This window comes from Dermacentor silvarum, chromosome 9 (assembly GCF_013339745.2).
Source record: "Dermacentor silvarum isolate Dsil-2018 chromosome 9, BIME_Dsil_1.4, whole genome shotgun sequence".
In the NCBI taxonomy this organism is placed as follows: Eukaryota; Metazoa; Arthropoda; class Arachnida; order Ixodida; family Ixodidae; genus Dermacentor; species Dermacentor silvarum.
The window spans coordinates 76777989-76790270 of record NC_051162.1 but is presented as its reverse complement, the minus strand read 5'-3'; the positions used below and the strand labels follow the sequence as shown (position 1 = coordinate 76790270).

General features: G+C 49.3%; 1 protein-coding gene across 1 annotated transcript in view; it reads left to right on the top strand.

Moving 5' to 3' along the window:
• The first annotated feature begins 5861 nt into the window (after positions 1-5861).
• Positions 5862-12282, top strand: part of LOC119464798 (uncharacterized) — a 34171-nt gene continuing 27750 nt past the window's right edge. The window contains exon 1 of the mRNA XM_037725725.2: positions 5862-6101. Coding sequence (XP_037581653.2) covers positions 5889-6101 — 213 coding nt within the window. The 5' untranslated portion in view covers positions 5862-5888. The remainder of the gene's footprint in view (positions 6102-12282) is intronic.

The window sequence follows — 12282 nt, the reverse complement described above, 5'->3', positions numbered from 1 at the left end:
CGTCAGCATAAAATAGCAGTGAACGCGGCTTTTACCGAGGCTATTACCGAGCTACCATTCAATGTCCAGTGATCATCATCCTAGTTACGCTAAGCAGTTTCTTTTAGCACCCATTCAGTCTAAATAAAAGATTAGAAAAATAATATGCCAGCGATCATGCCAGTGTTCAATACCAATGACTAGATGAATAAACATATAGGCATATACGTCGTTCTGAGTTAGAACGCTGGTATGTTCTTGGCTTCGGGTCTGTTTTAATTGTCGTTTTCTTTCCCGTATCCCACGATCTATCGCACGCTACTGGAATTGTAAGTTCCTGACTCTTGCTCACCTTTCCGCCAATACCTTCCTGCTCTTAGTGCTATGGAAATAATTTTTCACAGGCATACCAATCATTTCCTCTTTGCAAATGATTTCTCTTCTGCCGGATTTGGAGGTTACTTGCTCGGTTAGGAATTACGAAAGGGTGCGGTGGTGCGCAGGCTCCCATACCCTGCTCATTGAGCACCGTTTATGTTGGCCGGCAGTTCTTGTGCTGCATGTCAGAGTAAGTCAGCAAAATAGAAAGTACACTTCACAAACTGGTCTTTGCAATAAAAAAATGTATATTCAAGTTCGCCTACAATGTCTTCACATACGTTTTTGCAGATAATGGTGGCTGCTATTGGTATCACAGCAGGTACAGGAATTATCTAGGACCCGAAATTGTAGTTTGTTTCATAGAGCTGTTTATTACAGTCTACCTTGTGATGAAGCGAGGTGCAGTACTGGTAAAATAAAAGCAAACAACCCCATGATGTTAAGAAAACGTTGAAATTCACTAGTGTCAGCCTAACTGCCAAGTCACGGAAACGATTTTTGCAGAGCTGCACTCCTGCTGGACCAGCAGTATGGCAAAGACTTCATCGGCCATACTGCAAAGCTCTACCGCAGCTGCATTGAAGCCATACGCGGAAACCAGGACCACACAATGAAGCTGAGGGCATTCCTGCAAGAAAGGTGGGAATTAGCTGATACTTTAATGTAATATACTTTTATCTCCGGAACAAGACCCGCTGAATTTTAGAATTATGTCACCGAACGGAACGCGGTATAAGGAGCACTTCATCGACAATCAATCTCAGTGATTCAGACAGTACATGGTCAAAGCACACAGCTGTCTTAAAATGTTTGTCAATCTGTGCTAATAGACATCACTCTGCAGAAATTTTCTGCTTCTTTAAGCACCGAATTGAGCACTCATAGAACATAAATATTTTACGAGCAAATATATATCACCAAGATATTCGGATCGACAGAAGACCTACTACATGAATAATAAAATATAGTAGCTCGCAAATTCCTTAAAAATATTGATATATATATATATATATTTCGGGCCCCTCGGTTCCCTTTCTTCTCGTTCACTACATAACGAGGGCTCGAATCCGGCAGCAATGATGCCTTCAGGTAGCATATGTGGGTTTATTGACCAGTTGCCATCACCCAAAAAGGTCACGTGCTCGTGACGCCTGCGCCAGAAAGGATGTTCACATCCGCCCTATGGTTTGTGAGTGGTGGCACTGGCTAACACTCCCAGGGTTAGTTCTAGTTGTAAAAAATGTCACTGTTTCGCCCTAAGGGCGAAGCAATGAATGCGATAGCAACACAGCAATGTCATACGAAGTAAGGTGAGCGGCTTTGGTAGCAATATGAATTGTAGTAAACATGAGCTGATTAAGTAAGCAGGTGTGCTGCGGCGTAAGTGGACCGACATGAAGAGAGACTCGATGACCACGAGAAGGCGCGTGTGAAACCGTGATGTTGATGAGAAGCGCTTCCCGTGGGCAGCGCGTGCGAAGGGACACACCTGTAGTGCTGCACTGCCGATCCGGGCAGCATTGCATGTGTAGCGTGCGTTGGAAAATGTGGGCCCGACTATTACTAACTGAATGAACAAGCGTGGTGTGAGCGCGCACAAACAAACAGGAATAGATCACACCGAACGACTGCAGACAACGACTGTCCAAAACGCTGGCAGCGAGCGTATATACGCCGCAGCGGCGAAGGTACCTTCGGTCTATCGCTTCAACGGAAACTGAGGCGGCGAATGCACGGCGCATAAAGGTCATAGCCGTGTGAGATAAGAGAGCGGCGAATGCACGGCGCATAAAGGTCAGAGCCGTGTGGAGATAAGAGACGGTGCGGACGAGCGACGAGCGCGGTTGTTGGCAGCGTAAATGTGCCCCCCCCCCCCCCCCCCCCCGGGGAGCGCGGGGGGGCCCCGCGCTCCCTCCGGCGCTGGCTTCCCGCGTCCTTGCTTGCGCGTGGGTGATTGAGTGCGTTCGCTCTCCGTGATAGCGCGCGTCCCCGCACGCTTCCGCTCGGGCATACGGCGCGCGGCGAAGATTTTATCCATAGGGAACCTCACGTCGACGGCGACGGCGACGACGACGGCAGAAATCCGGTAGAAGTGTCCATATAATTGCTATTGCAATAAAACACAAATACCCCAGAAAGTGGATGGGAAAACGGATCCGCGGTAGCTCAATGGTGAGAGCATCGCACGCGTAATGCGAAGACGTGGGTTCGTTCCGCACCTGCGGACAGTTGTTTTTTCATCCACTTTCATTTTCATTAATTTATCATTTCTATAATTCAATGAATAAGTACAAGTAATTCCCCCTATGTTGTCTTCGGTGTTATTGTTTGTTGGCTTCTTATGATATGCTTATATATATATATATATGAACAAAAAGGAAGGGAACCGCGGGGCCCCATTTTCATTAATCACATCATAAGAAGCCAGCATCGCACCCGTAATGCGAAGACGTGGGTTCGTTCCCCACCTGCAGCCCGTTGTTTTTTCATGCATTTTCGTTTTCAGTAATGTATCATTTCTTCAATTCAATTAGTTCCCCTATGTGGTCATTGGTGTCACTGTTTGTTGGCGTCTTATGATATATATATATATATAGCAGCGCCTAGTGAGCCGATGATAATGATGCAACTTTATATATATATAAGTTGCATCATCATCATCGGCTCACTAGGCGCTGCTGACACAACAGCACAATCAAATTTTTCTATAATAACATATATGAAAATTTTCTCATTCGTTTACCTCACAAACCACTTCACCGGATCGTCAACAATTGTACTAGTTGGTCCTTCATGATTAAATAGCCCGACTATAATGCCATTGCTATGCCTTTTTTGCCATGCTAGGTTATAGAAGGCCTCTCACGTACAGGAAGCTGCACAATTGTTTCCGGAGTACTGTCCCTAAGCCGTGATGAATAGGAGGGCCGCAGCAACTGCCCTGTGTGGACCTGCGTGGAGGCACCACGGGTGCAGATCTTGCTGGTAGTAGGGAGTAATCCTACATCGGACATAAATATGCTGATGGCGTTACAGATGACGGTGATTGTGAAAGTGATCAGAACGACACTTATCGCCACATGCCCCATTATAGGGGCTTGTTCTGGCCACGACCCGCGCCGTTCAACGCTACCACAGACCCGCTGCTTGTACTCGTGGACCTGTCCCTCAACTGGCGCCTCGACCTGTGGTTCCATGTCGCATTGGTGTCGGCCCCCGGCAGTAACTCCGTGCACGTACGCCTGCAGCCAGGGATCGTTAACCAGGACTGGGCCCGCTTCCTATGGATGATGCGCCACGACGGCCAGATGACGTACCTTTCCTACCAGCAGGTTCGTAAGAACCAGGGACGTCTTTCGGATTCTTAAGCAGTAAGCGCTAGCACAGCTGTAAGAATACGGAAAATATATTTGAACAGCGAATGAAACAACGATATTACAAATCGCAATGCATATCCAGACAGGGGCGAGAAGAAGAGACAAAAATGAGCCCTGATTTTCAATCATTTTATTGCATAATCGTTCTTAGGGTACTTCACCCACTTTCCGGGGCTATCTATCTATCTGTCTATCTATCTATCTATCTATCTATCTATCTATTTATCTATCTATCTATCAAACCGCCTGTGATGAAATAAGAGCGGTATGGGCCCAGGATCACTCAAGGAACGCAATCGACACCCAAACGCACACACAACAAATTTATATTCACAGGACAAAATACGAATTTGACGCGAGACCTATATTTAAAGAGATTATAACCAACACATGTAGTCACGCGGCTGCTAACTACAATACCTGTCTTTTAATATAGTCTATCACCGTGCGTTCCTTTGTGTGGAGCCCGTTGACACGTCGAGGCCGATGTCGGTCCCGAACGGCTGGCTAGCGTTTGGACGACGTCACCATGGGTCTATCCACGGCATCACGGAACTTGCAGCGGCAGCAATGACTGTGATGACAGCCACGGTTACCGACGTAGCCGTGGTAACCGCGCGCTAGCTCCAGCTACTGCTCTCGCCTCCGGCAGCAAGGCTGGTCGCGGCAGCGGCCAGGGAAAACGGCCACCTCACCTGGCTCCCTCGGCTGGTTGCCCTGTACGAACACAGGCCCTTGAGGTTCCCGGAGCCAGTTGCCCACCTAGCCTGGTTCCCTGGACCGGTCGCCGAGCAGGAACACAGGTCCTTGGCGTCCGAGAAAGGCGCTGGGGTGGATCCGGGGTTCTCTGGACCGGGCGTCAGCGAGAATCGTCTGGCCTTGAACGCCGAGTAACACGGAACACCAACACTTCTTCGTCACCCCCGCACGGCGAACACGGCATTGTTTTTTGTCCGCGCGCTTATGCGCATATGACACCGTCTTAACACCTACATGGGTAGTCCATGGTCGAATGTGTAGCGCATCGGGCTACTGCGCGGAGCGAACAGGTTCAAATCCAACTATCCGACCAACTTATGTCACTGGGTATGTGGCACTGTGTACGTGTGTGCTGCTTTTCAACGAACTCCTTTCACGCGTTCACTGTAGCTGCGGAACTTGGTAGGTACCGCTGTACGAAAAAAAAATATTTGACGCCGACTCGGAGCACTCGGTATGGGCTGCTTGGGCTGTGCTGTTCTTCAATTAACCTTTCCGATGCCAACTCGGGTCACTTGGTAGAAACGTATTTGACATTCCCAGGTATGTGCACCTGGGAATGTGCCACTCTATAATGACGAAAAGGCCCCTTAAATTTCTCCGCAGCTGAGCGGAATCGAACCCAAGTCACAAGAGTTCCTCAAGGACGACAACCCGATGCATTAGCAGGTGGCGACACAACTGCACTGGTTACGTGCCGCTATTCAGTGAAGCCCTTGCCAACTTGGGTCACTAGGTGTGCGGCAACTGAGGGAACAATTCTCAGCGTTCGCAGGCACCTGCGCGCCACACTTCTCGTCTCGGACGCCACGCGCGGGCTTCTCGTCAGCGCCACTAGAAGGTGCAGCGTGTCAAAAAGAAGCGCCAGAGAGGATCCCAGTTGCCGCATGACGCGTTTCGAAGCCTTCGCACGCAACGGCGCTCTATGCATTTCGGAGGCCACACGTAGGTTTCGCGACGGCGGCCCTAGATGGCGCCCAGTGTTCTTATGTAAGCGCGAAAATGGAGTCCCGCTGCAGTACACGCCTCATACATAAGTCGTTTCGACGGTGGCAATGTGTTGTGCCGCTATATCGATTCAGTGTTAAGCGCATTACCGTCCACAGTCATCGTGAGATGCGGTCTGCTAATTTTTTATTCATTCCGCCGGCCCTAAGCATGCGTTCACTGTATAGCCGCGAACTAAACCCATCATCACGTGATCAGTAGCAGAACGTCAAACCCAATAAACCACCACGGTGGCTACGGCATCCTGACATGATCCTGTCTGATGCACTCAATAGCGCCAGACGTATTCCAGCGAAATATTCGCTCCAAACGTTATCAAAACAAAATCCGCTCTATCTTGTGCAGGAAGCCTCCAAGCTGTTTACCAAGGATGGCCTTGAAACGATGACGCGGTACGTGATGGAGCAGCTGGCGTCGCTCGAGCTCCAGGTCGCACAGCAACTCTCAACAGGCAACATGACGCTTCAGCCACCTCGAGGATCACGCGGTGGCAGAAAGCCGTGCGACCGCGTTGCGTGGCGTCACGCCGACTGCCTGACGCCCGGAGTGCAACCTTCGCGCTGGCTCGCTGCCCTGTCGCGTCATGTCGGCCCCTCCGTAAGTATACCATCACCTAAGTGTTTTCTCTGTCCATATCTTCAGTGCCTACTACTGGCACGGTACGTGCTGAAGTTGATGTGATAATTGCGTGATTTTAGCGTGGTAGACTCCCAACGTAGAACTTAAAATGTTCCACCATTGCCGTTATCAAAGGCATGATTAGCGATAAGTTATGGGACAATATAAACATTGGCAGTTTCGCCCAAAGTGCGAAGATTCACAGTGATAGCAAGGATCAGTGCAGCGCTGAAGCTTATCGGACTTTGCTTTAACAACAGACGGCGGCGACATGTTGGCAGGACGTAGCAAGCGAAACTGCAGCGCAATAGACGCAACCCTAACAGCTGCCAGGTGCCTCGCAACGCTGGTGCGATGGGGAGCCCTGCCGATGGTGTTGCAGGCATCGAACCTCGCTGAAAAAGGGGATGTGGCCCAATGAATACCGTTGGCGTTCCTAGCTGGAAGTTCACTGTCCTACACACTCGTACCACTGAAAACACCACGGCGTGGTATACAGACGACGGCTCACCAGGAACGATTGTGTTATTTCGCGCAATGCTCAAATCACCAGTGAAATGCAGAACACGGTCTGACTGAAGCATCTGTGTGCGTCAACTGGGCCTCGCTGTTTTTTAAGCCACACGCGCGGCGCATCTGTCATGTGTCTGGAGACCTTCTAACACTCCACGTGCAAACCCCACACGTGCGTCGGCGCCACTGCACAATGGCTGCGGTGGAACCGACGGACCAACACTACTAGATAGCAACGCTACGATAATACTCTCGTAGTATCGTCCCCTCCGGTCGCGCAGTAAATGTCAGTATAACTCTCATTTTGTTCTTATGGCGTCACACATACCTGCACCTTACAGCCCTCAGCTCCGGGTCCGCTTGCCGGCCTTTCCGTTTTGCTGCAGCTTTCCGCGCTCTGGACTCCGGGTCCGCTTGTTGTCTGCGTCGCCGTCCTGCAGCAGCTTTGCGAGCCCTCGACAATGCTTGCAGTTGAGCCGCCACTCTCGCCTTTTCATCCACAGCGGGTGCGCCGTTATCATCCATGGCTGAAGCGAGAAAGAGAGCGCGCGTCACTAGTGTCTAGAATAGGGGAAGTGTGCAGACCGCGCCGCTGGCTCTGAGGCCGCTCCGCGATGCGCCGAAACGAAAGGTCCAGGGGGCGCTGACACCCGCTTACACGTGCGCTTGCCGCAAAATCGTCTGTTCACCGCGCAGTAAACCGGCCGAGCTTGGCGACGACTCTTTAGTTCCGCTGCGTTCTTTCTGTTACTTGCGCATGCATACATCCTTTTTATTTGCTAACCATATTGTTAATGGAGACTTTTGTAAAGCGATCTTCTTTTTCGCCGTGAACTTCGTTTTTGCAGATCGCTCTAGCATCTCGCACTTCTTTATATATACCCCGCGGCTTCTTTAACATGCTCATACGGAACAATTTCCAAGCCCAACTGCAATCGATCGCGAGCGCAATGAAATTTGTGGCGTTTAGCCGAAGTGGGGTTACGATGGCGCTATCAAGAGTGATGCACTTTGGCGAGTACGCGGCGTACGAGAAGGAAAAGCTGGCAAGTTCGTTTCGGATAGAGCGAACTGTTGAAATACGATCTGGTGACAGTTGTATATTTGTTTAATGTTTATTTGCTTGAATTGTTTTTGCTTTGGCTGTTTTTCTTCTATGATCAAAGCACACCTCTCTGCTTAAAAAAAAACACTTTTATTCTAGAAATAATTGACACTAAACTACAGAACGAAATCCTTAATTGCAGCTAGCACTTAGGGTTTTTTCAATCAGAACAAACATAGTGCACACTATTTTTAAAAGGCTGGCTTTCTGCATCAAACAAGTAAAGACATGGGGTACATCTAACATGAGTTAGTGCCACTCCAAGTTGTTCTTCTTAGTTTCAGGTGCTTCCTTCTTTAGCTTGCTGAAGGTTGATCTTTATTGAGGGACTTGGTAAAAAAATGAAGCCTAGTGAGAAGAAAGAACTTCATTATGTTGTTTGTCAGTTCCTCCTGGTGTGCCTGACACCCGCCACGGGGCACATTCTGTATGATGTGAAGAACTTCCATCATACTGTCTCGGTGAAGCTTGTTCCAACTGAACCACATTGTGAACACATCTTCTAAAGCTTCCACAAATGCAAATAGCTGGACTGAAGGATACAGAAGACCTCCTTGATCGGAAAAAGCTGTAAAAGAGGAGAGACCCTCATCTGCGTCTTCAGAAGATGTTAAAAGCTGATCGAAACATTCCCGACACTCCGTAACCATCACCCTCTTTCGAGCAACGTATCCAGCCAGGTAATATGTTAACCTGGCATCGCTGGTCTGCTGTGGGTCGACATGGTCACCATGTTCGGACTTATCGAGGACACTTGAAACCTCATCAAACTTTTCCTTGTCAATTAAAATGTCTACATGGTTGGTGGCTTCATCCACTCCGGCTAGGGACGTGAGAGCACCTCCTGCACAGCTTGCCGTGTCCAGTGCTTTCACCAAGTTATAAAAACTTAAAGCAGTTAACTGCTGTTAGAAACTGAGATGACGTAGGATGGTCATTGCAGCCGGAGAACTGCCGAATTATTCCGAATAACTTTTCAATGGGGTCTTGGCTGAGACGTGAGGTTAGCAAATACTTATATCCAACATATCCAGTCAGATATTCAAGAAGTTGCAGTGTGCCTTTTATTGTGACTCTAAGGCCTTCAGCTGTGCTGTGCAACAAAAAACCTGCCTTTGTGGGCCCTGTGTTGGCTTCCCACCTATTGATGTAGTCCAGCGCATTTTGCAGCAGTACTTCTTCTTCATAGTTCTTTCTCAGTGCTGCTGAAGTCACTCTTGAAGTCATCACAGAAACGAGTTTCTGCATAAAGGCAACAAATTGTTCCGTTGGTGCCCTGTACGTGCAGGACTTCGAAATTTCCTCTTTGTACAAAAAAAGCCCACGCAGGACTTCAGTGCTAAAGAGGTGAAAAGCATAATTTACTTTCATCTTGTCGAAATTATTTGATTTAAGTGTACATGCGTAATCTTAGGCATCGCTTTTAGCGTTGTTGCACACTTGTCCAATTGATGGGCAACTTTGTGTGGTCGCACGTCAACGTGACGCTCTAGTGTTTTGTAACCCCCTATTATGAAACTATTTCTCACGCATTTAACCAAATGCGGAAAATCTGACAGAATAAAAAGGCGTCTGCCATCTCCAGTAGGGTGTTGTACTGATGGCGTCACAGCTGCAGCCGTACCATGTACGCCAAACTGATGCCACATCGCACACACTAAGAAAAAAAAGAGTATCCCTTACTCTTTCGCGGAGTCTGGGTTCGCCACATATACGACACACTTTGGGGGAGACACCCGAACTCTCTTTTGCCAGAGAGTCCAAAGACTATCTGTGATGTATACAAGGTGGTTACGTAACTCCTCACGCAATAGTCATGCACACTTTTTTCTAGTGGTCTCCTGGACCCTTTCAAGAGGGTTGCAAGACTACCGCTGAGGGAGTCTGTTAACTCTTCTAGATGAGTCAGACGACTGAAGATAAAGGGTCACATGACTACTGTTGAGGGTGTCTGTTAACTACTCTAGATGAGTCAGACGAGTCAAAAAAAGGTCACTGTGATGAGGAAACAACGACAACAAACTTGCCGGTTTCCAGTTGGGCCCAGGATCCTTTTAATAATGACACGGCAGACGGGAGCTTGCTACACGAAACACAGACTTTATACAGACACGCTAAACGATACAGACAATTTACATACACATGCACGTGGGCTATAGTTCGGGAGTTGTCCTTCGATAAACACGTGCCTAGCACTCATGCAACACTCGCCCGTATGCATCGTTTTCGCTGTGCCCGTGACGGTGGTTGTGACGGTGGAGCGTCGTTGTGGCTACGTCGCTGCTGTCGCGCCGCACCTTGTCGCACCACGCCGCTTCTTGTCGCGACGTGGAAGCAGAAGAAAAACAGCAGGCCGGTAGAACACCAGGCTGGTAGAACACCAGACCACTGCTGTAGCTGGCCAGTAACGCCTGACCTGCAACGCCTCGGCTGCTAAAACGGCACGCTCGGTCGGCGGACAGGTAGCTCAGGCGCCCCGGTGGCCAGCAGGAAGCACTGCACCAGGCCGCTATCACAGCAGGCCGCTGGTACACAGGAGAGCAGAGCCACGAGCGGGATCCACGACCAGGTCCGCACGGTAGCAGGACGCCCGGTCGCCAGTCCTCGGGCTCGCTCAGCAGGCTGGTAGCTCAGGCGTCCCGGTCCAAGCAGGAAGCACTGCACCAGGCCGCTATCACAGCAGGCCGCTGGCGCGTAAGAAAGCCCAGCCACGAACTGGATCCCCGACCAGGTCCGCACGGTAGCTGGACACCCGGTCGCCGGTACCCGAGCCTGGAGCCGCCGTTTTGCAAGCTTGCGTTCGAGGCTGCCGCTCGCTCTCACGTTCTGCGTGCTCTCGTCTCTTCTTCGTTCGTGGCACGTGTCGTCATCTTCCATTACAATCATCACCAATCCGCCTCTTGTAGCCACAACACAATCATCATTCGAAGCAGGTCTTCTCGCCACCGCACGCCACTATCCACATCATCACAAGGGCCCCCCCACTTAAGATAGTTGCCCTTAACTATTCTAAACAACACAGGAGGAGGGGTGCATGAGTGCAGGCACGTGCGAATAGTTCAAGAAAAATTCGTGGTCCACAGAAACAATTTACGAGCACACACAGATCACAAAACACGTTGAGACTTCGGAACACAAGCCAAAGTTCTCACGAAAGAAATGAAAAGTTCTACCGCAATGCAAAGTTCTAATAAAAAACTGCAGTACTGTGCGCGGCAATCATGATGGCACAAAATAAGTGTGCAAGAAACACGAAAAACCATTCACAGCTTTGTCACAGTCCGGAGTAGAGCATGCCGGTGCAGGGATACTGAATTATGTTACCCGCTCCCAAATTAACCGAACCGCGGATGTCTCAATCCTACGTACCGGTCTTTCATGAGTTAACCACGCACGCCAAGCAACGCCAGATGTGCTGCGTCGTGTGAGGTCAGCAACTCCTATGTGCCTGACATATGCTTGCACAAAACAATTGTCTGGTATCCCTAATCTTGTTGGGATCTTAGAATGCAAATGAGCTGTTCAATTCCCTGAGTTAACTTTCTCATGATTCAGCGGAAGGTTCGGGACATTTCTCTGCTCGTCTCCGTTCACATTTGATGGTGAGTGAATAAGCGCTTCATTATGTCTTACAGGCGATTTATTGTTATTCCTTGGGTTTACCTGACATGTTGAAGTGCTCACGCTTACGTCATGTACCGTTGGAGTCATTGCCTGGATACTAGGCATTTTCTTTGACATGATAGGTGAGTCCACTCTCATAGATTGAGAAAGATTGGCTGGGTGACTTTGCTGGCAATCTCTATCGCTGGTTATACCAGAGTACAAAGTTGCGTCTTGTTTTGTGTCATGGAGGACGGGGCTTACATGAACTTTCGTTTGCGGATCAGCCTCCTCGATTGAAGTGCATGGTTCCAACAAACAAGCAGTACCTAAAGACTTCATTGATAGTGAGTCACAATTCAATTCTTGCGATTTATCTTTGTGGCTTAGGGCAGTTCTTGCATTAGTTTTTTGAACATTGCAAGCTTCGTGATCATGGAAAGCATATAATGCTTGCTCACGCGTCAAGCAACGTTGAGCTGCCTCGTCGCCCGTTTCAAAACCCAAAGACGTTGTTGTGGGAGGTGGTGAAGATAAGGAAATCCCCCCATTTACAGCTTCACCATCAGATGGAATCATGCTGCCGAAAGTCGTAGCGCTACTGAGCGCTTCACGAGCTGCGATCTGCAATTTGAGAACACATAGCTCTTCCTCATAACGCACTCGCTCAGCTTGAAGCTGCACTGGATGGCGAGCTTTTTCCATTTCCCTTTCAGCAGCACGCCTCTCGCACTCCAATGACCACTGATGTTCCACCCAGTCTCTTAGCTCCGCTTTCTCTAGTCCCATGCTCTCGCCTAGCTCGATTAGTTCTTTTATATGCATTGCTTTCTTTCCTTGTTTGCAAGCTTACAACCTGCCTCGTACTCTCCAGTGGCTACGCGTCCGAACCTCTGGAGATTCGTGTGGAGGTCGTCACGTCGTTCGTCGAACAGTGGC